At 44.1% G+C, this 26740-nt stretch overlaps 1 protein-coding gene across 2 annotated transcripts in view; it reads right to left on the reverse strand.

The window, feature by feature from the left end:
* Window positions 1–369: 369 nt before the first annotated feature.
* kif26aa (kinesin family member 26Aa) overlaps window positions 370–26740 on the reverse strand; it is a 64018-nt gene continuing 37647 nt past the window's right edge. The window contains exons 7-13 of one of the 2 annotated variants that reach the window (XM_014143835.3): window positions 22075–22234; window positions 21092–21254; window positions 16988–20147; window positions 15986–16182; window positions 14711–14731; window positions 13530–13680; window positions 370–2731 (exon numbers count right to left, since the gene is read on the reverse strand). In XM_014143835.3, coding sequence (XP_013999310.1) covers window positions 2541–2731; window positions 13530–13680; window positions 14711–14731; window positions 15986–16182; window positions 16988–20147; window positions 21092–21254; window positions 22075–22234 — 4043 coding nt within the window. In that variant the 3' untranslated portion in view covers window positions 370–2540. The remainder of the gene's footprint in view (window positions 2732–13529; window positions 13681–14710; window positions 14732–15985; window positions 16183–16987; window positions 20148–21091; window positions 21255–22074; window positions 22235–26740) is intronic. The other variant, XM_082961650.1, reaches the window with a different exon arrangement.

Here is a 26740-nt window from a genome sequence, read left to right on the forward strand (position 1 = left end):
CATTTGAGCAATTAGCAGACAGACTGTGGCTGGGTCCTGTCTGACTAATTATAAAAACAGCAGGGCTTCGTGTATGCAGCATGTGCGTTCTCTTCTCTGGTCCCATATGCAAATGCTTCCAGGTGCTTGGGTAAATAGATCAACGAGATAATTTCAAATGTCTGAAATGCTAGCATAGAGAGATAATGTTGTTTGATGTAGATAGGATGCTTGTCCATGATATGGATGTGACATAAAGTATCAATTGTACTCTTAGGCCAAAATGTAATCAATTGCAGATAAAGAAAATCACACTGATGCTTCACTCAGAATGTTTCTGCTGTATCAGAGGTGAAAAATAAGTAAATAACTTCGATTTCCACAGTCTACTATAAACAAGAGGATTAAAATCCTTTATTGACACGTATGAATCAATGCAAACTGTAATACTATACATTTCCTTTCTTTTTCCTTTTTACAAATGATTAGAAAACTGTACAGTATAAAACCAAAGACAATAGGAAAAAGGGTTTATATATTAAAGATCTTACATTACCAGGTCAACACATCTTAGAAATGTGTTTGTTTGGCTAAACTTTTTTTTTTTTTAACTGAATACCAAGGCATGTTACGAAAATGCTAAGAATGATCTCATGCAGCAACTTCTAAAAAGGGCCTGAGAATTCCTCCATAGTAGGACAAAAGAAGAGTACATTTTCATTAGATGGTTTCAACCTCTTAACCAAGGTAATCTAACACAAACGTACAGTACATGTTTGCAAGGGAAAGAAAACACTTCAAAACGCAACAGAGGTAAATGTTTGACTTGTTGACAGTCCAGAGGGAAATGCAATGTATCTATGCCTTATCTGGCCCATTGAGCCCATTGATACGACTCTAGAGAAGTTCTCAGAGATGACGTACTAACATAGGGCTTGCATGAGGACCAACTAACCATTTGAGATAAAAAATAAAAAAATTCAGCATTTAGGACAAAAAGCACAGGACACAGTGCAACATATATATATATAGTGAATAACCCAACACTGCGGTATTTGTGGTATTAGACTCACTGCACATTGGTGGGTGAAAAGGGGTTGGAATGCATAGTCAGAACTAGTTTCCTCATATCATTGGCAGGCTTCTCACCTCCAACCCTTACGGAGACAGACATCACATTGTGCTTCCTTCACATAGCCACTTGATTGAAACAAGTTTAGTCATACATTTCAAACCTCATTCATATTTTGTGAGTTCTTTCACAAGGATATCAATGGGAAATGCCTCAGCTAGAGTTGGGTCAATTCCATCACCAATCCAGCTCCGAAATTGACTTATTATAAAGTGAAATGTTTGATAAATGTATATATTTTATGAAACGGGTAGCTTTCAAAATGAATACAATATGTTAATTAACTGGAATTAAATTGCAATATACCCCAACACTGCAAGCAGGTAGAAATGAGTGAAATTGTGTCCCGAATCTGGCACAGATTTTCAACATTGTTCTCTTTAACGCACTGCAGAACTGGGCATTGAATCAAGTCTTGGGCACTTAAATGGCAACTGGCTGATTTACGAGCTACCACCGGTCACATTACTTAAACGCCACAAGGTCAAAGACTTCTGCAAAGACCTTTGGGAATGTCTCTCTCTCTCTCTCTCTCTCTCTCTCTCTCTCTTTGCAGATCAGAATCTCGCAAGATGACGGTAACTATAAGAGACAATGCCATTCCGTATGGATTGCACATTTTTCTGCACAACTGACTGCAAACTGAGCTTATAACCAACCGCAAGTCAGTTTTGAGCTCAAATCAATCCTGACAGCCTTCTACTAGCGCAGACATTCGGAACGGATACAAACGTTTGCGTAACATTTGTTCTTACTCAAAGGAAACTCATTGGCCAACAGAACTTCTCACTACTGGCGTAGAAGGCTGTAAAACATTTTTGAACACAAAGAAAGGCAAAGGTTCGGGTATGCAATAACGATCAACTTATTGCTTTTCTCTCATTTTATTCATGTTTTTTTTTTTCATCATACCCAAAAAGATATAATTTTTTTTACATACTTTGTAATCATATAAATACACTATACAACAATACAATACAAAATACAATTTTTCTCATAAGGAATACATTTAGAGTTTGCTCGGGTAAGCTGGTTTTTAAGACTAGCACTGATCAGAAAAAAGATATTCCCTTGGAATCAGTCAGATCAAGGCACTTTCTGGTGACGGTGACAAAGGTGTTCGGTCGTCCTCGGTTAGAGCTTTCCTTCCTCCCACAGGAAACGTAGAAAGTTTGTCCAAAGTTCCATTTAATTGTACTCTGATCGAAGCCAGGCTTTCTCTACTGTACAAGTAGCACACCTGCACCTCTGTTCCTTTATCCATTCACATTAACTTCTGTAACCTACACCGGTTGACTTTCACGTTAGTCCTCTTTCCCATCGGCCTTTTCTCCTCCTTTGACTCTATCATCAGTCTCTCAGGCTCTGAACCGCTTGTTTTGCTCCGTTGCCCTTTCACGTCGACTTTCTCTCACTTGCTCTCGCTTTCTCACACCTCCACACCTCCTTTCTGTTGCCCCCCTTGCGTGACAGCGGTCGCCGACACCACGATGTCGAAGCAGGTCTCCATCATGACACGCGACTTGCATAGGTTGACACAGTACTCCAGCTCGCCCGTGGCCTGCTCCAAAGCCTCCAGGTACTCCTGGGACTCTTTGTCCAGATCCGGGTCCACCTCAACTATGAGGGGGAGAGGGAGAAAAAGAGAGAAAGATAAAGATATTAGCGTCAACGATGAGCAGTAGCTAACACCATCAGATGTACAAGAAAAGTTCAGAAGATGTACAGAATTAAAAAAAACACAGATAAAAGATGTAGCCACTCTTGACATTTTGTTGACCATACATCATGTAGGTACAGGGAATTTTCATATCTGTGGTAAAAAGCTTATCCTAATGCTGTGTCACAATAATGGGTGATCAGAGGCGCAATAAGTCAGTGTTGGGGTCAAACTAAAATTCCAATTAAATCATTGAAAAAAGGGCTACTTTCAATTACTTCTGCGGAAGTATTCACCCCCTTGGCATTTTTCTTATTTTGTTGCCTTACAACCTGGAATTAAAATAGATTTTTTTTGGGGGGGTTTATCATTTGATTTACATAACATGCTTTGAAGATGCAAAATATTTTTTTATTCTGAAACAAACAAGAAATAAACAAAAAAACTGAAAACTTGAGCGTGCATAACTATTCACCCCCCCCCCCCCCCCCCCCCCAAAGTCAATACTTTGTAGAGCCACCATTTGCAGCAATTACAGCTGCAAGTCTCTTGGGGTATGTCTCTACAAGCTTGGCACATCTAGCCACTGGGATTTTTGCCCATTCTTCAAGGCAAAACTGCTCCAGCTCCTTCAAGTTGGATGGGTTCCGCTGGTGTACAGAAATCTTTAAGTCATACCACAGATTCTCAATTGGATTGAGGTCTGGGCTTTGACTAGGCCATTTCAAGACATTTAAATGTTTCCCCTTAAACCACTTAAGTGTTGCTTTAGCAGTATGCTTAGGGTCATTGTCCTGCTGGAAGGTGAACCTCTGTCCCAGTCTCAAATCTCTGGAAGACTGGAACAGGTTTCCCCCAAGAATGTCCCTGTATTTAGCGCCATCCATCATTCCTTCAATTCTGACCAGTTTCCCAGTCTCTGCCGATGAAAAACATGAGACTTCACTGTGGGGATGATGTTCTAGGGGTGATAGGAGGTGTTGGGTTTGCGCCAGACATAAGGTTTTCCTTGATGGCCAAAAAGCTATATTTTTGTCTCATCTGACTAGAGTACCTTCTTCCATATGTTTGGGGAGTCTCCAACATGCCTTTTGGCAAACACCAAACGTGTTTGCTTATATATATGTTTTCTTTAAGCAATGGCCTTTTTCTGGCCACTCTTCCATAAAGCCCAGCTCTGTGGAGTGTACGGCTTAAAGTGGTCCTATGGACAGATACTCCAATCTCCACTGTGGAGCTTTGCAGCTCCTTCAAGGTTCTCTTTGATCTCTTTGTTGCCTCTCTGATTATTGCCCTCCTTGCCTGGTCTGTGAGTTTTGGTGGGCAGCCCTCTCTAGGCAGGTTTGTTGTGGTGCCATATTCTTTCAATTTTTTAATAATGGATTTAATGGTGCTCTGTGGGATGTTCAAAGTTTGGAATATTTTTTGATAACCCAACCCTGATCTGTATGTCTCCACAACTTTGTCCCTGACCTGTTTGGAGAGCTCCTTGGTCTTCATGGTGCCGCTTGCTTGGTGGTGCCCTTAGATTGCACACAGGTGGACTTTATTTAACTAATTATGGGACTTCTGAAGGTAGTTGGTTGCACCAGATCTTATTTAGGGGCTTCATATCAAAGGGGGTGAATACATATACATATTTTGTGTATGTCCATTACATGAAATCCAAATAAAATCAATTTAAATTCAGGTTGTAATGCAACAAAATAGGAAAAACTCCAAGGGGGATGAATACTTTTACAAGACACTGTATGCCCCCTATACTAACATGTTACCTACTAATATACACTAGACATGGTTCGAGAGAGAAGTTGAGAGGGAGAGATCAGAAAGGGAGAGAGATGTAGAGAGAGAGAGAGATCAGAGAGAGAGAGAGAGAGATCAGAGAATGAATGAGAGAGATATAATTTATTGGAATTTACCCCAAGCCTGCTATCAGTGCATCCCATGATGCACTATAAACAAGGTCGGCTCACTATGTGATACAGTACTTCTACTAATCTCTATAACTATGTGGCTCCACTGTGACCGCTCATCCATCGTCACACCTTTTACAGCTTTAAAAGTCATACAGGGACATGAAGATTAATGATGACATGTCTTTGACAGGGCTGGATACGCTGGATACGCTGGTATGTCTGATGGAAGCTGCTCAAGACACACTACCCTCATAATCACAACATGAAAAAATGATTTATATAGCTTGACTGCTCCCATCATGGGCTTGGACCAACCGGCGGTCCCTAAACCAATGGGAAACATCTCAGGGAAATAGGGTTTGGAGATGTAGCGGAGGGAAAATAATGCCTTATTGATTTCAAGACTCATACCGGTACACATATCACCCCGAACCCGTCTGCACACGTGAGAACACACGCACAGGATTTTTGCAAAGAGAAGGATTTCAAACGGCTTTTTCTCTTCCTCTATATCCGTAGTAAAGTCATGAGGTGGGTTACTTTTGAATTCAGCTACCTTATGTCACAACTTCCGCCGAAGTCGGTCCCTCTCCTTGTTCCGGCGGCGTTCGGCGGTCGACGTCACCGGCCTTCTAGCCGTCGCCGATCCACTTTTCATTTTCCATTTGTTTTGTCTTTGTCTTACACACCTGGTTTCAATCCCCCAATTACTTGTTCATTATTTAACCCTCTGTTCCCCCATGTTTGTTTGTGAGTAATTGTTTGTATGTAAGACGGTCCGTTATGTGGGCTCGCTTTATTGTATTATATTTGTCTATTTTGAGTAAATTACGTTTATTTACTCATATCTGCTGTCCTGCGCCTGACTCCTCTACACAAGCTACACGCAGACCACATTACACCTTAGTAAACGTTTCTTCATGTCCATTTACTCAAATAACAATGGAACTTCAGAAACGAGCACGTGAAAAAAGTGACAGGAATCAGTAAATGTGATTTCTGATTCCCTTTGGCTGTTTACTTTTGTAATGTTCTCGGGCGTAACACTAACAATATTATTTATATATTATATTATTTATATAAACTCAGCAAAAATAGAAACGCTCTCTCACTGTCAACTGTTTATTTTCAGCAAACTTAACATGTGTAGATATTTTACGACCGCCTACAAGTTCCACAGACATGTGACAAACATAAATGGAATAATCGGTCCCTGAACAAAGGGGGGGTCAAAATCAAAAGTAACAGTCAGTATCTGGTGTGGCTACCAGCTGCATTAAGTACTGCAGTGCATCTCCTCCTCATGGACTGCACCAGATTTGCCAGTTCTTGCTGTGAGATGTTGAGATGTTACCCCACTCTTCCACCAAGGCACCTGCAAGTTCCCTGACATTTCTGGGGGAATGGCCCTAGCACTCTCCCTCCGATTCAACAGGTCCCAGACGTGCTCAATGGGATTGAGATCCGGGCTTTTTGCTGTCCATGGCAGAACACTGATGTCATGACGTTGCCCTCTCTCTGGGAACAGGGAGCACAGTTGACCCCCTCCCCCTTGCACCATCCCCCTACCTACCTCTCCCTACCCAGGCCCTCTGAAGGCGGTCGTAAAATTCTAAAGGAGAATGTCCTGCCGCATGGCCCAGTTGAGACAGAGAGGGGTTTCATAGAGAGACAAGGGAAATTCTTCCAACTCACAGAATTGGGGTACCGAACGACATTTATGTTCTGGAGAAGGTATAAAAGATCAGTGAAAAATCCAGCTACGAACTGGTCCGCTTGGTACAATTTTGTGAGGCTCATTAGAAACAATATTGCCATATTACCATAATAATGTTTATATAATAGCCTCAGCTATGGGACTTACATCTAAATGGTTGTATACAATGATTTAATAAGATTAAAGCTATTTGGAATATGTAGAGAGGCTATGTACTGATGTTAATGTGATAGAATTGTATTTCTGTTCAAAGCTTAACCTCTATGGGCTAGGTGGGACGCTAGCGTGCCACCCGTGGTGCACTCCATCAACAGCAGGTGCATTTCAAGAGCGCAAATTTGAATCCAAATAAATGTCAAAATTCAAATTTTTCAAAAATACAACTATTTTACACCATTTGAAAGATAAACATCTCCTTAATCTAACCACATTTTACGATTTCAAAAAGGTTTTACGGCGAAAGCATAAATTTAGAGTATGTTAGGACAGTACATTTACAAGAGTTGTGTGTAATGTTTTGTCAAGTCAAAGACAGGGTCACCAAAACCATAAAACCAGCTAAAATGATGCACTAACCTTTTACAATCTCCATCAGATGACACTCCTAGGACATTATGTTAGACAATGCATGCATTTTTAGTTCTATCAAGTTCATATTTATATCCAAAAACAGCGTTTTACTATGGCATTGATGTTGAGGAAATCGTTTCCCTCCAATAACCGGCAGTCAAGTCAGCGTCACAAATTAAATAATTAAAATTAGAAAACATTGCTAAAATATTATATTGTCATTTAAAGAATTATAGATTTACATCTCTTGAACGCAATCAACTTGCCAGATTTAAAAATAACCTTACTGGGAAATCACACTTTGCAATAATCTGAGCACTGCGCCCAGAAAAATACGCGTTGCGATACAGACTAGACGTCATGTTGGGGAGATCTAAAATCGAAAATACTATGTAAATAATCCATTACCTTTGATTCTCTTCATCAGATGTCACTTCCAGGTATCACAGGTCCATAACGAATGTAGTTTTGTTCAAAAAAGCTCATCATTTATGTCCAAAAATCTCCGTCTTGTTAGCACATGATCTAAGCCAGCCGGACTTCTCGTTATGAACGAGGGGAAAAAATATATTTCCGTTCGTTCAAACATGTCAAACGTTGTATAGCATAAATCATTAGGGCCTTTTTTAACCAGAACATGAATAATATTCAAGGTGGACGAATGCATACTCTTTTATAACGTATTGGAACGAGGGTACCCAACATGAACTCGCGCGCCAGGTGTCTAATGGGACATCATCGTTCCATGGCTCTTGTTCGGTCAGATCTCCCTCCAGAAGACTCAAAACACTTTGTAAAGGCTGGTGACATCTATTGGAAGCAATAGGAAGTGCCAAAATATTCCTCAGCCCCTGTGTTTTTCAATGGGATAGGTTTAAAGTCAATACAACACATCAGGTATCCACTTCCTGTCAGAAAATGTCTCAGGGTTTTGCCTGCCAAATGAGTTCTGTTATACTCACAGACACCATTCAAACAGTTTTAGAAACTTTAGAGTGTTTTCTATCCATATATAATAAGTATATGCATATTCTAGTTACTGGGTAGGATTAGTAACCAGATTAAATCGGGTACATTTTTTTTATCCAGACGTGCAAATGCTGCCCCCTAGCCCTAACAGGTTAACTCAGTCATCGGCACGCCCCCAGGGACACAGACAAGACCTGGCGTCATGAGACAGCCTTTTTCTGTCATTCCGAATAAAACCCCCACCCAGGATTACTTTCTTTAGACCAGGCCTCCACTCCATTACGAGTTGGCCAATAGGTTTGACCCTGCATCCCTCTACTTAACTTTAACCATACCACGTGGTTAAACTTTTAGACTATCGATACCGACAGAATAATAACAAGTCTTTGATATTAATTAATAGTCTGCAGCTAGAAATTATATCATTGAACGCGAAGACCGACGAAACATCCATTCTATAACGACATTAATGAATGTCGCTTGGAAATATCCATTCTAACCGAGAGAGAGAGAGAACGAGGACAAAAACTCTCCAACAGGACAAAAACTCTCCAACAAGGATCCCGACGACACACTGAGCGTAAATATATATTGATTGCAATTGTTCCCGAATGAGTGAGCGTTCATGTGCAAAGGTTTAGCATATCAATTGTTAATATTTATCAACTCTGTGTGTCTTCTCCGCTGCCCCCACCCCCCTTGTTTGTTTAACAGGCCGCCATGCCTGTTTAGCCCACTAGGGCACATTACTCCACCAATGCTTTGTAACGATAACCAACTGTTTGTATGCTTTCTGTGAATTACTTAGTTTAGTAAATAAATGATTTTAAGACAATAATGTATGGATGACTCTTAGTAAAGGCTGGGTTCGTGCAGATACAACAATTTACGAGGTTTGGAATGAGACTGGACGCAAGGTAAAATACACCATTTAAACCAGAAGATAATCGGCCTATACTATAATATAATATATAATGTTATAATATAGGAAAGTTATATTAGGAAAATTATAACTTTGTAATCTGAATATTTTCCTTGGTGCCCCGATCTCCTAGTTAATTACAGTTAAACGATTAATCAGTTTAATCGCGTAATAATAATTACAGGGAGTTAACCTGTTAGGGCTAGGGGGCAGTATTGACATGGCTGGATAAAAAACATACCCGATTTAATCTGGTTACCACTCCTACCCAGTAACTAGAATATGCATATACTTATTACATATGGATAGAAAACACCCTAAAGTTTCTAAAACTGTTTGAATGGTGTCTGTGAGTATAACAGAACTCAAATGGCAGGTCAAAACCTGAGAGATTCCTTTACAGGAAGTGGCCTGTCTGACCATTTCTGGAACTTCTTTGCCATCTCTATCGTTTACTAAGGATCTCTGCTCTAACGTGACACTTCCTACGTCGTCCATAGGCGCTCAGAGCCCGGGAAAAACCTGAATGTCGTCATCCCAGCCCCAGGCTGAAACACATTATCGCCTTTCTCAAGTGGCCGATCAAGGGACTCTGGGCTTAGGCGCGTGACCTGACCGCCCCCGCCTTTGTGATTTTTTCCTCTGTTTGCCGAAAAGGAGATTCCCGGTCGGAATATTATCGCTTTTCTACGAGAAAAATGGCATAAAAATTGATTTTAAACAGCGGTTGACATGCTTCGAAGTACGGTAATGGAATATTTAGAATTTTTTTGTCACGAATTGCGCCATGCGCACGACCCTTCTTTACCATTTCGGATAGTGTCTGGAACGCACGAACAAAACGCCGCTATTCGGATATAACGATGGATTATTTTGGACCAAACCAACATTTGTTATTGAAGTAGCAGCCCTGGGAGTGCATTCTGACGAAGACAACAAAAGGTAATCAAACTTTTATAATAGTAAATATGATTATGGTGAGTGCTAAACTTGCCGGGTGTCTAAATAGCTAGCCCGTGATGCCTGGGCTATGTACTTAGAATATTGCAAAATGTGCTTTCACCAAAAAGCTATTTTAAAATCGGACATATCGAGTGCATAGAGGAGGTCTGTATCTATAATTCTTAAAATAATTGTTATGCTTTTTGTGAACGTTTATCGTGAGTAATTTAGTAAAATGTTAGCGAATTCCCCGGAAGTTTGATGATGGGTATGCTAGTTCTGAACGTCACATGCTAATGTAAAAAGCTGGTTTTTGATATAAATATGAACTTGATTGAACAAAACATGCATGTATTGTATAACATAATGTCCTAGGGTTGTCATCTGATGAAGATCATCAAAGGTTAGTGCTGCATTTAGCTGTCTTCTGGGTTTTTGTGACATTATATGCTAGCTTGAAAAATGGGTGTCTGATTATTTCTGGCTTGGTACTCTGATGACATAATCTAATGTTTTGCTTTCGTTGTAAAGCCTTTTTGAAATCGGACAGTGTGGTTAGATTAACGAGAGTCTTGTCTTTAAATAGCTGTAAAATAGTCATATGTTTGAGAAATTGAAGTAATAGGATTTTTAAGGTTTTGAAAATCGCGCCACAGGCTTCAAGTGGCTGTTACGTAGGTGGGATGAATTCGTCCCGCCTAGCCCAGAGAGGTTAATTGATAAACATGTCTTCAGTTAATGGTGCCCAAAGACACGACACTGACATTCCTGTCTTGCAGGAAGTCATGCACAGAACAAGCAGTATTGCTGGTGGCATTGTCATGCTGGATGGTCATGTCAGGATGAGCCTGCTGGAAGGGTACCACATGAGGGAGGAGGATGTCTTCCCTGTAAAGCACAGCGTTGAGATTGACTGCAATGACAACAAGCTCAGTCCGATGATGCTGTGACACACCACCCCAGACCTTGACGGACCCTCCACCTCCAAATCAGCTCCAGAGTACAGGCCTCGGTGTAACGCTCATTCCTTTGACGATAAATATGAATCCGACCATCACCCCTGGTGAGACTAAACGACTCAGTGAAGAGCACTTTTTTCCAGTCCTGTCTGGTCCAGCGACGGTGGGTTTGTGCCCATAGGTGACGTTGTTGCAGGTGATGTCTGGTGAGAACTTGCCTTACAACAGGCATACAAGCCCTCAGTCCAGCCTCTCTCAGCCTATTACGGACAGCCTGAGCACTGGTGGAGGGATTGTGTTGTTGCCATCCTGTACAAATGACTTGTGTCATGCACAAAGTAGATGTCCTAACCGACTTGTTTACCCCAAAAATATATGGGGGATTAGAAACAATGCAGACAATAACATTGATGGAAGCAACAATCTATCTGCAATATTAAAGCTGATCCACCCCCTAACAAAAAAAATACAAATATTTATCATTATACTCCCAAAATACTGTGGCCTCTTTCCCTTGCCGAAGACCTGGAGGCATTTGGTGTGTTAAGAAGCTTCCAGAAATAGATTATAATGGATAGAGCTCAGCTAGAAAGGAAGGGATCTTCTCTGGCAAACCTTCGGCGACCTGCACCGCTCAACTGGATATAGCCTCCTTGTTCTGCCGTTTTGTCTATTTGGGGGTCGGAGAACGGATCCACTTGCTTGCCTTTAGTTTGTGTGCGAGATACTGTAAGTGCCTCCCTAAAAGTGTTTTCCCACATTGACACTGGCAGAAAATAGTTTTTATCACTTTAACAGTTTACTCTAGAAAGGAACCTAAGAGAATCAAACCCATCAAAAAATAAAAAAGCTATTGGCCGACATTGCTTCCTTTGTTAATGTTAGTGTTTATGTATGCGAGTGTGGTATCAGCTGTAGGCCCAATATGGACCACAAGTAGCGTTAACTACAAGGTCCCAATGAGGTCAACCACACACATTTGCTTGACACCTGCACAACGCATTTCATTGAGTGCAATGGCACTGCCATAGGGCATAGGGAACATAGGGCATAGGGAACATAGGGCATAGGGAACATAGGGCATAGGGAACATTGTAGTAACTGGGGCAGATGTCATATTGAAGAGCTTGGGAGATCAGCTGCTCCTACAGTGTAGGAAGGGTTTGTTTACTATTATGTTCAAGATGGTTCTCGTGTGGCCCAACTCCAACAGAGGTTAGCACAGCCTGGAATCGTTAGCTAGTTACACAACTTTGTTGTCCACTTACAATAGCCTCAGAGAGGCTAAATGCAGGAAAGCTGAGCGTGAGAGTGGTCACAGCGAGTGACTTAGAGGTATACATCTCCCTAAGAGAAGCAGTCAATGGTATATTCATTAGCACGAAGCTACGCTTCAAGTAACAATCATTTGTAAAGACATGAGCAAACAACAGATACACTACATGGACAAAAGTATGTGGACACCTGCTCGTCGAATATCTCATTCCAAAATGATGGGCATTAATATGGAGTTTGCTGCTATAACAGCCTCCACTCTTCTAGGAAGGCTTTCCACTAGATGTTGGAACATTGCTGCAGTGACTTGCTTCCATTCAGCCATAAGAGCATTAGTGAGGTGGGGCACTGATGTTGGACGATTAGGTTCCAATTCATCCCAAAGGTAATCGATGGGGATGAGGTCAGGGCTCTGTGCAGAGAATCAAAAGTTCTTCAACACCGATCTCAACAAACCATTTCTGTATGAACCTCGCTTTGTGCACGCTTTGTGCTTTCCCCAAACTGTTGCCACAAACTTGGAAGCACAGAATCATCTAGAATGTAATTGCATGCTGTTGCGTTAAGATTTCCCTTCACTGGAACTAAGGGGCCTAGCCCAAACCATGAAGAACAGCTCCAGACCATTATTCCACCTCCACCATACTTTACAGTTGGCACTAAGCATTCGGGCAGGTAGCGTTCTCCTGGCATCCACTAAACCCAGATTTGTCCGCCGTGCTGCCAGATTGTGATGCGTGATTCATCACTCCAGAGAACACATTTACACTGTTCCAGAATCCAATGGAGGCGAGCTTTACACCACTCCAGCCGACGCTTGGCATTGCACATGGTGATCTTAGGCTTGTGTGCAGCTGCTCGGCCATGGAAACCCATTTCATGAAGCTCCCGACGAACAGTTCTTGTGCTGACGTTGCTTCCAGAGGCAGTTTGGAACTCGGTAGTGAGTGTTGCAACCAAGGACAGATGATTTTGACACGCTTCAGCACTCGCCGGTCCCATTCTGTGAGCTTGTGTGGCCTACCACTTTGCGGCTGAGCTGTTGTTGCTCCTAGACGTTTCCACATCACAATAAAAGCACTTACAGTTGACCGGGGCAGCTCTAGTAGGGCATTAATTTGACGAACTGACTTGTTTGGAAAGGTGGCATCCTATGATGGTGCCACGTTGAAAGTCACTGAGCTCTTAAGTACGGGCCATTCTACTGCCAATGTTTTCGTATGGAGATTGCATGGCTGTGTGCTCGATTTTACACACCTGTCAGCAACGGGTGAGGTTGAAATATCCGACTCCTCTAATTTGAAGAGGTGTCCGCATCCTTTTGGCTATGTAGTGTAGAATAGAATAGAATAGAATAGAATGCCTGACTGCTGCTTTGACTGTTGGATTAAAGTCCATCTTTAACACAACCCAGTTACAAAACAAGGTGGTACACTTTAAGCACACTTGAAATAGTACACCAGATTTCTGTAGTAAGCTACTCACACTCTCCGGTCCACTTGCCAGGGTCCAGCATCAGCCTGCTCTTGGCATCCTCCAATTCCCCACTCAACCTCTCGTGCTTGGCCCTCAGCTCCCTGATCCGCTGTTGCCTCTTCTCCAGCATCCTCAGCCTTGCGTTGAAGTACAGCAGTCCCTGTGAGAGTAAACGGTAAGGATGGATGGAGTGAGCAGAGACAAAAGACGAGTGGAGGAAAGGAGCTGAGTGTGCTCCCTTTGGAGAAACCCTGACTTGGATGGAGGGAGGGAAGTAAACAGAGAGAGAGAGAGCGAAAGCGAGAGAGAGAGAGAGAGAGAGAGAGAGAGAGAGAGAAAGAGAGAGAGAGCCAGACAGAGGAGTATCTTTAGCCGGACGCTTCGATTAGGAGTTTGTGTGCTGTGAGGAGGCTCACACACGGGAGAGGGAGGTTTAGAGATTATTCAAAATGGAATCAAGAGTGGCTAACCTGTGGAGATTTAGCCCCCTGTCCATTGCCGGGGTTAATTAGGATAAATAAAATTAGCATCCACGCTAATCTCTCGCTTTGCTTTAATCTCCAGGACAAGCGTTGAGCACAGGGATTAGGTATAGACGTAGTCCACCAGTACCAAGTTATTGAAAGGTAGAATAACAGAACAGATTATTCCTAGTTCAGTCCCTCCAGGATTCTGTGATCGCAATCACCACATAAAACAGTCAAATCACTGCAATATTACTGCATAAAACTGTCCCATCACGGCACCACAAAAAGATGGTTCACAATTTTAACCAATCACCGCACTTCTACCGCATAAAGTGGTTCAATCAAGCCCCAGGTCAACAAACATTTCTCCCGTCAGTGCAATTTTGTGACAAATTTCACAAAATCCTCGCAAATTGTCATGCAACATGTCAGAATTGCTGCAGCAAAATCAAGTATTTTAGCCCACAGAAAAAAAAAAAAAAACACCTCGAAATCCTGGAGGAACTACTAGTTGGAACTGTTGTTTTTATCACTACAAGGGAGGTCAATTGCTTTTGCACTATTGGCTTTGCACAAAAAAATTTTTGGACACATTTGTGCCACAATATAATGTGTCTATTTCACAAGGCATAGCAGAATGAATTAATTCCATGCTTCATACATCTTCCATTTTAGCACATGATATAATAATCAAGGCACATCCATCGAGTTTAATGAACAAACCTTTTCCACATCCTGGAATGGCTGCGTGATGAGAGAGCAGAAAAAAATACATTATTAACATTCGCTAATGCAAAGATAATACACAATCTAAATGGATGCACTTTGAAATGCAATTAATCACACACACACACACCACACACACACACACACACACACACACACACACACACACACACACACACACACACACACACACACACACACACACACACACACACACACACACACACACAGTTACATGCACATTGCACACACACACACTTAAAATAGTTCATTTTGGGGAGCTCGGGATGACAGGCTCTAAAAGACGAATTGAAGATAATCTTTTCCTAATTGAAAATAAATCAAAGCACCATCAGGCAGAATTGATGTATTTTACCCACTACACTATTCACTGGATGACTGGGTACTACACTATTCACTGGATGACTGGGTCCTACATTATTTGCTGGGTGACTGGTTCCTACACTATTCGCTGTGTGAATGGGTCCTAAGCTTTTTGCTGGGTAACTTGGTCCTAAACTATTCACTGGGTGACTGGGTCCCACTGGTGGGAATGGTTAATGACCCGTGGGCATGGAGAGTGGAGAGGCCCATGAAGAGAAATCAGGCGAGGGCCCAGATAGCAGGTCCAACCTTCATCCTCCACCCCTAGTTTCCTCTCTTCCTCCTTGGGCTTCCTCCAACCCTAGTTCTCCCTCTTCCTCGTTGAGCTTCCTCCACCCCTAGTTTCCCCTCTTCCTCATTGGGCTTCCTCCACCCCTAGTTTCCCCTCTTCCTCGTTGGGCTTCCTCCACCCCTAGTGTCACTCTTAGTAGTGGATGGATTTAGGGTTCAAGACAGTTTAGGCAGCCTTGCTTTTTAATCTGGGGCATGTTCAGTTGAGGCTGATGAACTGGACTGTCCTCCTTAATTTTAGCCCACTGCGAAGGGGAGCCATGCCTGTTACGTGGCCATGATAATCTTGAAATGTTATTTATAAAGTAGACAATTACTGGAAGGAAATTCCTTTTGTCCTTTGGTGAGGTTAAAAGGTGAACAGGTGTGACATGCACAACATTTAAGCAAGTAAGGAGAGGAAAAACAGCAAATAAAATAACATTCCCACACAAATAAGTCAAAATATTCTGGAGTCTACAGTCTGGCTAATTTGTGTACATACACATGCACACCTGCGCACGCACGCACGCACGCACGCACGCACGCACGCACGCACGCACGCACACACACACCACTTTAGAATGCCAAGAAGCAAGCAGATGGAGAATCTCTAACCTCTGTCCCCGTGGCACCCTCTCGCCTCCTCTGCAGCCGTTCCACGTCGTCGATCTCGTACACCTTGATCTCGAAGGGCTCTTTCAGGGTCCCACCCAAGGGGGGCAAGTCCACCCACTGGCCTGGTACGCCAGCCTTTCTGCCCAGGGAGGAGGTGTCCGGCAGGGGAGCAGGGATGAGACGGCGCCGCTGGAGGCCTGGAGCAAGTGGGTGAAGGGAGTGATCAGTGGGGGTACCGCTGTTCATTGGAGTTGGATATGCACACCAGCAATATCCTAGCACGTGCGGCACTGCCTTGAAATATGCATGAAGCAAAAACATGCCAAGATACAGACTGATAGCAGACTTCCATAGAGCCAGCTGGGATCACATAACCTTGGGCTAGCACTGATTACATATGCATTAGGCACTAGACCCTATCTGTTGCTGTTATGAATTACGGAGGATGGGCACATGAATCTGAATACACTCATAATTCTTGTTATGAGTGTACACTGCAGCCGGATACGCTGTCACTTCAGATACTACACTTGAATAGAGATTCATGACAATGCTAGGTGGAGTACATACTGTACATCGAAATATATATTCATAGGTTTATGAAAAATAGATATATAAATGTGAGATATCCATGTGCAAGGCAAATTCATACATGATATTAGAGTGTATGAATACATGCATTCTTACTCGCTTCAGCATGCATGCAATGTTGTATTGAGCACCAGGGTTGTCACCTAGCAACGCTTTTCAATAGAATATAAATAATCTACTAGTGAGAAAGCTAGAGAAAATATCGTATGTATATTTTATTTTACAGATATCAAAGAAAAGTTATAACTATTTTAATATGTATATTGTTCAATTGGATTATTGTGGGGCGCTAAATAAAATAACATAACACTTATTTCACAAGTACAACTTTATGAGATCACGAGTGGTGATTGATGTGGTATAGATGTCTGGATATTGTTACAGAACTCTCTCAGTGTAACTAATACTCACCATTGCCTCTCTTCTTGGGTGATTTAGACACTCTACTCCTATTAGAGGTGGACACGCCACTCTCGCTCATGGAGTCGTGGGCTGACGAGGCACTGCCTGTGGTCTCGCTGTCCCGGATCATGCTCTCATACCCGCTGCTTCCCCCGCTGTGGTAGAAGAGCGCAGTGCGCCCCATGGCCGGTGGAAGCTCCCCACTGAGCACACTGCTATTGTCACTACCGTGCCCGCTGCTGTAACGCTGGGGCCTCCGCGGGGCTGTGATCTTGCTATAGGGCGAGGGTAGCGGCGTGCTGATAGGGGACCCGCTGACGCTTGCCCCGCTATCGTTGGCATTGTCCCCTGAACCCCTGCTTAGATGTTTCCTTGGGCTTCCCGCCACAAGCTCACTAACTCGGCTGTTGGCAGCCCGGATGGCCTGCTTGGTGCCCATGATAGTGCCCCTGCCAGGCTTGCCATTACCATTGGTCCCTGCCAAAGAACGAGCTGGAGGTTTCCCAGTTGGAGGTAGGCTGGCATTGCGTGCGGTTGGCGCATCAACGGATTTGGTGGAGTAGTTAAGGGTCTTGGAACTGCTGGCAGACAAAGTTCTAGCCTTTGATCCACTGGCAACTATGGCCCTGGGGTTGACATTAGCTTTGAGCTGTCCCAACTTGCTTGTCGTCGCAAAGGTGGTAGAGGAAGGAGGAGAGGTAGCAGTGGATGTGGAAGTAGTGGAGGTGGGAACCCCAAGTTTCGGCACTGATCTATTGGATTTTCCATTGTCTCCTAAACTAATGCCACTATTCTCTCTCGACAGGCCAGGTCTGGACCTCACTGAGGTTAGACTGTCACTTCTCTCCAAGGACATTAGGCTACCATAGTACCTTCCAGAATCACCTTTCGCTCCTCGTGTCTTCAGGCTTGACGCTGTCTTAGCTGAGCCATGGTCAGCCTTCAAGCTGGATGTTTTGTAGCTAAACAAATCCCTTCTGAATCGGACATCGAATTCCTCCTCGGATACTGATGTTTTAGGCAATGAGGACCTTGCAGCATCGCTGGCTGCCCTTAAGGCACTAGGAGATAAGACTATCCTTGTCTTTTGATCAAGGCTTGATTTGCGAACAGGTGGAGCAGGAGGAGAGATAGAGCCGGACTTTGGAAGCATGCTGCTTTTCTGTCCATTTGCCTTCTTTCCCAAAGAGGAGAATCTCAGACTACCACTGCCTGAAGTACCATCGCGGCCCCATTTTGATTCAGGGGAACTGTGGGGGACTGACACTGTGCCAAGAGTGGTGGCGCCTCGCCTGAGCTGTGGCATCCTGCTCATGGTCTCTGCTTTCTTGCTGCTGGACTTCTCACAACCGTCTACCACCCTCTGAGTCGAGGAGGATACCTGTGCTTTCGGCGGTCGAGGTACACTGTTGCTGTTTCCTCCTGGCTTCCTGGAAGGGAGGCCACTCATGCCATTTCTGGGTGGCTTACTCGCCACAGTGGATTCAGTCGCTCTAGGATCCGAATGGCCGCCCCCTCGCAACCAGAGGTCATCTTGCTTGCCTTCCTGCCTGCTGCAGCTTGGGGCAACTGATGAGGTAGGCTTGGTTTTCCTGGGAAGACTGGAGTGAACAGCATGGTGTGGGATCTGAGAAGATGCTGAGGTGTTTAGAGTGTTTGCTCTGAGAGATGCTTTGGTAGAGTCAGGAGAAGGTGGGCACTTAGTTAGGGAGAGCTTGCTTGGGGTGGCGGGGTCACTGTCCAACTCAGAGAAGCAGACACCACTGTCATTTAGGGAGCTCTTGGTACCATGCTGCAAGAACGGCTCCCTACGGAATATACTAGGGGAGGACAATATGGAGGTGTTCTCCGGTGCCATGCACTTAGCCCTCTGTAAGAATCTACTTGCTGAATGGGTGCCGTCACTCTCCAGCGAGCACACGCTCACTTCACTCGGCCAGGAGCCAATAGAAGACTGTCTGCTACCATGATGGGCAAACATCTCCTCCTGTGAGGCTGAGCTCACCCCAGATGCACACTCTTGAGCCGAGTAAGCATCAAACTCATCGTTGATGCTGCTAATGATGCTGACAGGACGGGAGCCTGAGGCCAGGGCCTGAAGGGAGCAGTCACTGTTAAAGCTGATGATGCTGGAGGGCCGCCCATTGTCTGGGACCAGGCCTATGGGTAGGTCCTCCACAACTGTGAACACCAGCTCGTCTTCCCCATTCAGCTCCACAGGTTGCTGCAGGGTGATCGTGGTCCTCAGGACATCTCTCTCCAGGCATCTGCCCCTCAATGCTGCCCGAAGATGGCTCATCTCCATGGGACTCCTGCCATGATGAGCCCTCTCCAGGACCGGGGACCCCCCATGTTGTCCTTGCCTTAGGGCCTGCTGACTCATGCCCACAGGGGGTGCACGGCAGATAGCATCCAGACCCTGAGAGGGTGTTCTGGAAGATCTTGGCAAAGAAGGAGAGGCAGAAGGCTTAGGTAGAGTAGGCCCTTTGTTGAGGTAGACCTTCTCTCGCACCACAGGCTCTGAGTCTTGCAACAAAACCCTGCTGGGCTTAACCACGCAGGCCAGAACTTTCTCCCCATCTGCACTTGTCCGTTTGTGACTCTCTGGGACCCCTCCATCTAAGAACAATTTGGAATGTTCCTGCTCAGATTTAGTGGGAGCTGTGTGGGTGGTTGTTGTGCTAATGAGGGGCTTTTGGGAGGGGGATTTAACAGTCTTGGGGGACACAGCCTCCTCTGGGCTTTTGGTCCTTGGGGCTATTTGTGCCCCTTTGCCCTCCCCAGTGAAGGCAGCTGGGCCCTCGCTGCCATCAATGCACTCCAGTCTCTCTTGGAGCTCAGCAAACGTGTCGCACTTGAAGTATTCCACCTCCGGGCGTTGGGTGTCTTTCCCGCGCTTCCTGTTCAGCGAGGGGATGATCGGAACAAAGGAAGGTGGGCCCTCATTGTCGCTGAGCTCTCTGTCTGAAATGGTGGCCCCACCAGGCCCAATGTAGATGACCGTGTCGCAGGAGTGCTCACTGCTGGATGAGTAGTCTGGGTCACTGGACAGCAATGTGGGCATATCGGGGTCAAGAGCCACGGTTCGTGGGTGGAAGGGTCTCAAGTGTGGCTTGCGGATTCGTCCCTCCTCGCAGGAACTCTCGCCACCAGAGGAGCTGGATGCATACTATAAGCAGGATAGAGAACAAACATTCAAATCTTGTCTGCGGTAGGGATTCAATAGCTGAATTATAAACAGTGTTCAATTCCTAGACTTCCAATTTATTGGAAACCACATGTCAATACCAATCGAGGTTAAAAGTGCAAACCAAAGGCTACATGAAAATGTATCTAAAAATCATTTTATGTATCCTATGGTGTCCTGATCTATAAAATATAAATACATGCTGTCAATCTTCCTAATTATGTTGAAGGTATGCTTTCCAAATCTCAGGGCATACATTGGATTCTCTTTAGTATTGATTACATGGCATAAAACACTGAAAAAAGTATCGCTGTAACAGCCCTTCCTTTGGAAGAAATACAGATGAACTTTATAGATTTAATTATTTCTATGGCAGAGTCATTATTACCCTGGGAATCATTCAAACAATTCAGACATTCTCTAATTGAGTGATACCAAAGGCTGCTTGAGGAATAAAGTCTGTATCTATGAAGACCATGCAAAGAATGTAATGTGAATTTATTGATCCAAATCTTAATGGATGCAAGACCCAATACTCACGTACACATTCTGGATTCAGATGACCGCACTCTCACACACACATTAATTCAAACAAAACCCACTGGGCACAGACGTCAGTTCAACATCTAGTTTTGATTTACATTTTGGTTGAGTTGTCAACTAATGTGAATTCAATGTGAAATCAACCAAAAATGTCAACCTGTCATTGGATTTAGGTTCAAATGTAGGTTTTAATTAGGTTTAGGTTTAAAAAAATACAAAATTCCCTTACGTTGATGACTTTTTGCAAATCCAATCAGTTTTCCACATTGATTCAACGCCATCACACTGAATTTTTTGGTTGAAATGATTTGGAAACAGCATTGATTCAACCAGTTTTTTCCCCCCGTAGGAAGCCTTGAAATAGCTTGTTGAATTGTTACTACCTTGGATTTCTTCTTCCGCATGCGGTGGATACGCGAGGCCAGCTGCACGGTGGTGAGCGTCTCCATGTAATTGGTTGGTGAGTCAGAGATGTGTGCTATCATGGTGGTTCGGCAGTTGATGTTGCCCAGAGATTCCCTCAGCAACATGGTGAGCTTGCTATCCCTGAATAATACATCAAAAATCCCCTCGTTAGCCCCCCAAAAAAGACCAGCACCAGATCCTTGTAGCCGTAACACACTCCCCTCTAAACCTCCCAGGATCACAGCAACCACTCCTAATTGTACCAAAGGATTAGGCATAGACAGGCAAAAGGCAGCGGGAACGAGATCTCATTTACCATTTTCAACTACCACTTTCAGTTTCAACTACCTTCTCATGTTCTGTCTGTAAGTAGGGCAATGTGTGAAAGGTCCATGAAAGCTAGTTTTAAATAAACAAGAAACATTTTCATTAAACCCACCCTACTCTATACTGTGTATAAATAAAGCTGATCTTGTCTGAGACTCAAGTAAAAAAATCTCATTTCACATATTCCTTTTCACAGACTAAATCTTCTATATTACAATCCAAACCCCCTCATCTCATTGACGCCGGAATACACCCTTTCCCTGAACCATAACACTGTCAATAATTTCCCACGTTGGTGCTTCTCTAATTCCATCAACTTCTCTCTCATCCAAACAGGCTAATAGGGCTTCATAGATTTTTCCTGTGAGGTGGGAAGAACAACGGAGAGAGATAAAAAGGCCATGGCACAAAGCCAGACACACAGACATAATACAGACACATTCAGATTGGCATTGTGTAAAAAACTATTATTCACGAGCATCTGAATGTGTTTGTCCCTCGTTTCAGACATACCTGTAGGGTACGTGAAAAAATTATAATATTCAAGAGCGTTTGTCCCTCGCTTTCAGACATACCTGTAGGGTACGTAAAAAATCATTATTCATTAGCGTTTGTCCCTCATTTTCAGACATACCTGTAGGGTACGTGCTTGGCCCCATTGGCCAGGGCGAGGATGACGTTTCCCAGAGCAGAGAGAGACAGACACTGGCCTCCACCTCCTTCCCGGGTCCGACTTATGTCTGTCTCACAGCTGCCCAGATCCAGCAGGTGCAGACGACTGCGGCCGCCAGACACTTTATGAGAGAGAGAGAAAACAACAGAGACAGACAGAAAGAGAGAGAGAGAGAGAGAGAGAGAGAGAGAGAGAGAGAGAGAGAGAGAGAGAGAGAGTGTGTCAGAGAGGGAAATTGAGAGAAAAAGAGGAGAGATGGTAAATTATAAAACCTGAACTTTCACTAGAGCACCAAAAAAAAAACCTTAGGAGTTCACATTGAATGGACCACTTCAAACTTTACATCCCCACATTTAGCTTTGTGCTAAATGACCGATACACTGAATGACACTTTCAGGGGGCACTGAGCCCACTGAGCACAGCAGGGATTTTAAGTGGCACACAATGAAAAAGACATAGGGGCCTGACAGAGGTGGCCCAATAGATACACACGGTGAGGTGTGGCTTAACGTGACCACACCCCCGAGTAGGGTACCCCCCTTACTCCCATGTAATTAGCCTAACTTTGGCGTCATCCTCAGCAAATTACTGACACTTTTTGTTGTTGTTTCAATAAATGTTTTCAGCAGCTTCACTTGTCGTTATTAACATACAGTGCCTTCAGAAAGTATTCAGACCCCTTGACTTTTCCCACATTTTGTTAGGTTACAGCATTATTCTAAAATGAATTACATCGTTTTTTTCCCCTCGTCAATCTACACACAATACCCCATAATGACAAAGCAAAAACAGGTTTTTATAAATGTTTGCAAATTCATTAAAAATAAAAACATGAAATATCACATTTACATAAGTATTCAGACCTTTAATCAGTACTTTGTTGAAGCACCTTTGGCAGCGATTACAGCCTTGAGTCTTCTTGGGTATGACACTACAAGCTTGGCACACCTGTATTTGGGGAGTTTTCCAATTCTTCTCTGCAGATCCTCTCAAGCTCTGTCAGGTTGGATGGGGAGTGTTGCTGCACAGCTATTTTCAGGTCTCGCCAGAGATGTTCGATCGGGTTCATGTCCGGGCTCTGGCTGGGTCACTCAAACACATTCATAGACTTGTGCCGAAGCCACTGCTGCGTTGTCTTGGCTGTGTGCTTAAGATTGTTGTCATCTTGGAAAATTAACCTTCGCCCCAGTCTGAGGTCCTGAACAGGTTTTCATCAAGGATCTCTCTGTACTTTGCTCCATTCATCTTTCCCTCGATCCTGACTAGTCTCCCAGTCCCTGCCGCTGAAAAACATCCCCACAGCATGATGCTGCCACCACCATGCTTCCCCGTAGGGATGGTGCCAGGTTTCCTCCAGACGTGACATTTGGCATTCAGGCCAAAGAGTTCAATCTTGGTTTCATCAGACCAGAGAATTTTGTTTCTCATGGTCTGAGAGACTTTACGTGCCTTTTGGCAAACTACAAGCTGGCTGTCATGTGCCTTTTACTGAGGAGTGGTTTCCGTCTGGCCACTCTATCATAAAGGCCTGATTGCTGAAGTGCTGCAGAGATGGTTGTCCTTCCGGAAGGAACTCTAGAGCTCTGTCAGTGACCATTGGGTTCTTGGTCACCTCCCTGACCAAAGCACTTCTCCCCCGATTGCTCAGTTCTAGGAAAAGTCTTGGTGGTTCCAAACTTCTTCCGTTTAAGAATGATGGAGGCCACTGTGTTCTCGGGGACTTTCAATGCTGCAGACATTTTTTGGTACCCTTCCCCAGATTTGTGCTTTGATATAATCCTTTCTCAGAGCTCTATGGACAATTCCTTCGACCTCATGGCTTGGTTTTTGCTCTGACATGCACTGTCAACTGTGGGACCTTATATAGACAGGTGTGCCTTTCCAAATCATGTCCAATCAATTGAATTTACCACAGGTGAACTCCAATCAATTTGTAGAAACATCTCAAGGATGATCAATGGAAACAGGATATCGAGTCTCATAGCAAAGGGTCTGAATACTTATGTAAATAAGTTATTTATGTTTTTTATTTTTAATATATTTGCAAAAATGTCTAAAAACCTGTTTTAGCTTTGTCATTATGGGGTATTGTGTGTCGATTGCTGAGGATTTTTTTTATTTAATACATTTTAGAATAAGGCTAACGTAAGAAAATGTTGAAAAAGTCAAGGGCTCTGAATACTTTCCGAAGGCACTGTACTTGGCTGTCACAACAATTTGCATGATACTTATTCTGCCACTGTGTTACCCGACCTGCTAATGTGTTACCCGACCTGCTAATGTGTTACCCGACATACTAAAACTGACAGTAAAGCTAGGAAAGCTGTTGTATTATACTTACATCACTGTTTGTTTACCCCTAGCTTTTTCACCGGTTAGCTGACGTTAGCTGTCTGGCTATCGAGAGAACTTCATCTCGATCTAATTCGCTAGTCTTAGATATGTCAAGTAACTACTTCCAGTCTTTGCCTGCCCTTGGACGGTCTAAGTATTTAGAAAAGTTGATTCTTATTGGCTTGCCTATATGTCCTTTCAACTTGCCGCAGACCAGCTGGGGAGACAACCCTACCAAATATCCGAAGCCAGCGGAATCTCCAGGTTTGCATAAATAGCCAAATGCAGAAGAATATTATAGCTGTTATTTGGATGGATGACTAGCAATCTTTATGCAATGCACATAGCTAGTTAGATACAAAGAAGTGTTACGAATTTATCAGTGATGAAGTGCTTCGAACACTCATATAAATGTATTGAGTAACCGGAGCCTACAGCTTTCCATCAACATTGCGGTATAATAGCCTGAAACCATGAGATTTGTCTAACCTGGTCCCTGGGAAGTTGATGAAACTTAATTTGGTGTTTTTTTCTCTTACTATTGTTCAAACAAAAACAATATGCAACAGCTTTTCGGCATCTTAAAAGCAGGGTTAGTTAGATAGTTGGAGGAAATCTGTTGGGAAAGGCTCTTTGACTGATAATCGTGACTCACATTCCAGTGTCACGGCTGTCGTAGGAATGAGCGGACCAAGGTGCAGCGTGTGTGTCGTTCCACATTTTTATTTACACTGTGAAACTATGCAATACATAAATAAACTGAAAGACAAAAAACAACAAACCGTGACGCAGAGGTGAAACATACACAACTCAAAATGAATCTCCCACGAACCCAGGTGGGACAAACACCAACTTAAATATGACCTCCAATTAGAGACAACGATGACCAGCTGCCTCTAATTGGAGATCATCTCAAACAAAGCCCAACATAGAAATACAAAACTAGAACAACCCAACATAGAAATACAAAAATAGAACAACCCAACATAGAAATACAAAACTACAACATAACAACATAGAAAAACTAAACTAGAAAACCCCCCTGTCACACCCTGACCTACTCTACCATAGAAAATAACAGTTTACCATGGTCAGGACGTGACAGTACCCCCCCCAAAGGTGCAGACTCCAAATGCAAATTAAAAAATTAAAAAAACAAAAAAAACAAAAGGGAGGGTAGGGAGGGTAACAAGTGTCTATGGCGGCTCTGGTGCAGTACCCAGAACCTTATCATCCAGCGAATCCTCCAGTAGAGGAGGTGGCTCTGCTTCGGGGCGTAACCCCCGCTCTGCCCGCTGATCCCTCTGCTTCTGTGCCACCGAACCGTGGATCATCGCCGGAGGCTCTGTGCTGCAGGCTGCCGCTGGAGGGTCTGGGCTACAGGCCGCCGCTGGAGGTTCTGGGCTGCAGGCCGCCGCTGGAGGTTCTGGGCTGCAGGCCGCCGCTGGAGGCTCTGGGCTGCAGGCCGCCCCTGAAGACTCTGGGCTGCAGGCCATCTCAGGAGGTTCCGGGCTGGGGCCCGTCTCAGGAGGTTCCGGACTGGGGACCGTCACTACAGGCTCCATGCCATGGAGCATCACTGCAGGCTCCGCGCTTTGGATCACCACTGGAGGCTTTGTGCCATGGATCATCACTGGAGGCTCTGGGCCATGGATTATCACTGGAGGCTTCGTGCCATGGATCATCTCTACAGGCTCCGGGCCATGGATCATCCCTACAGGCTTCTTGCCATGGATTATCCCTACAGGCTCCAGGCCATGGATCATCACTGGAGGCTTCGTACGTGGAGCTGGAACAGGTCTCACCGGACTAGGGAACGTCGCTGGAGGCTCCGGATTTGGGAACGTCGCTGAGAGCTCTGGACTAGGGAACGTCGCTGGAGGCCGGGTGAGCAGAGCAGGCACAGGGTATACTGGGCCGTGGAGGCGCACTGGAGGCCTGGAGCTTATGGCTGGCACAACCCGTCCTGTCTGGATGCTTACTTTAGTCCGGCAAGGGCGGGTTGCTGGCACAGGACGAACTGGGCTGTGCAGGCGCACTGGCGACGCCCTGACCTACTCTACCATAGAAAATAACAGCTTACCATGGTCAGGATGCGTCAGACAGTTTATCTGTCCATGCTAATATTTTTACGTTTAGAATTCAAGTGTTTTTTGGTATGATGTCATTTGTTGATTAAGGCAACATGGAATTATATTAAAATGACCAACCAAGCATATACAAAATGTTTATAGAATGTTTTTTTTTTTAAAAACAGCCGTTGTCGGGTTATGATTAAAGTAGGCAATTTAGC

This window comes from Salmo salar, chromosome 15 (assembly GCF_965601325.2).
Source record: "Salmo salar chromosome 15, fSalSal1, whole genome shotgun sequence".
In the NCBI taxonomy this organism is placed as follows: domain Eukaryota; kingdom Metazoa; phylum Chordata; class Actinopteri; order Salmoniformes; family Salmonidae; genus Salmo; species Salmo salar.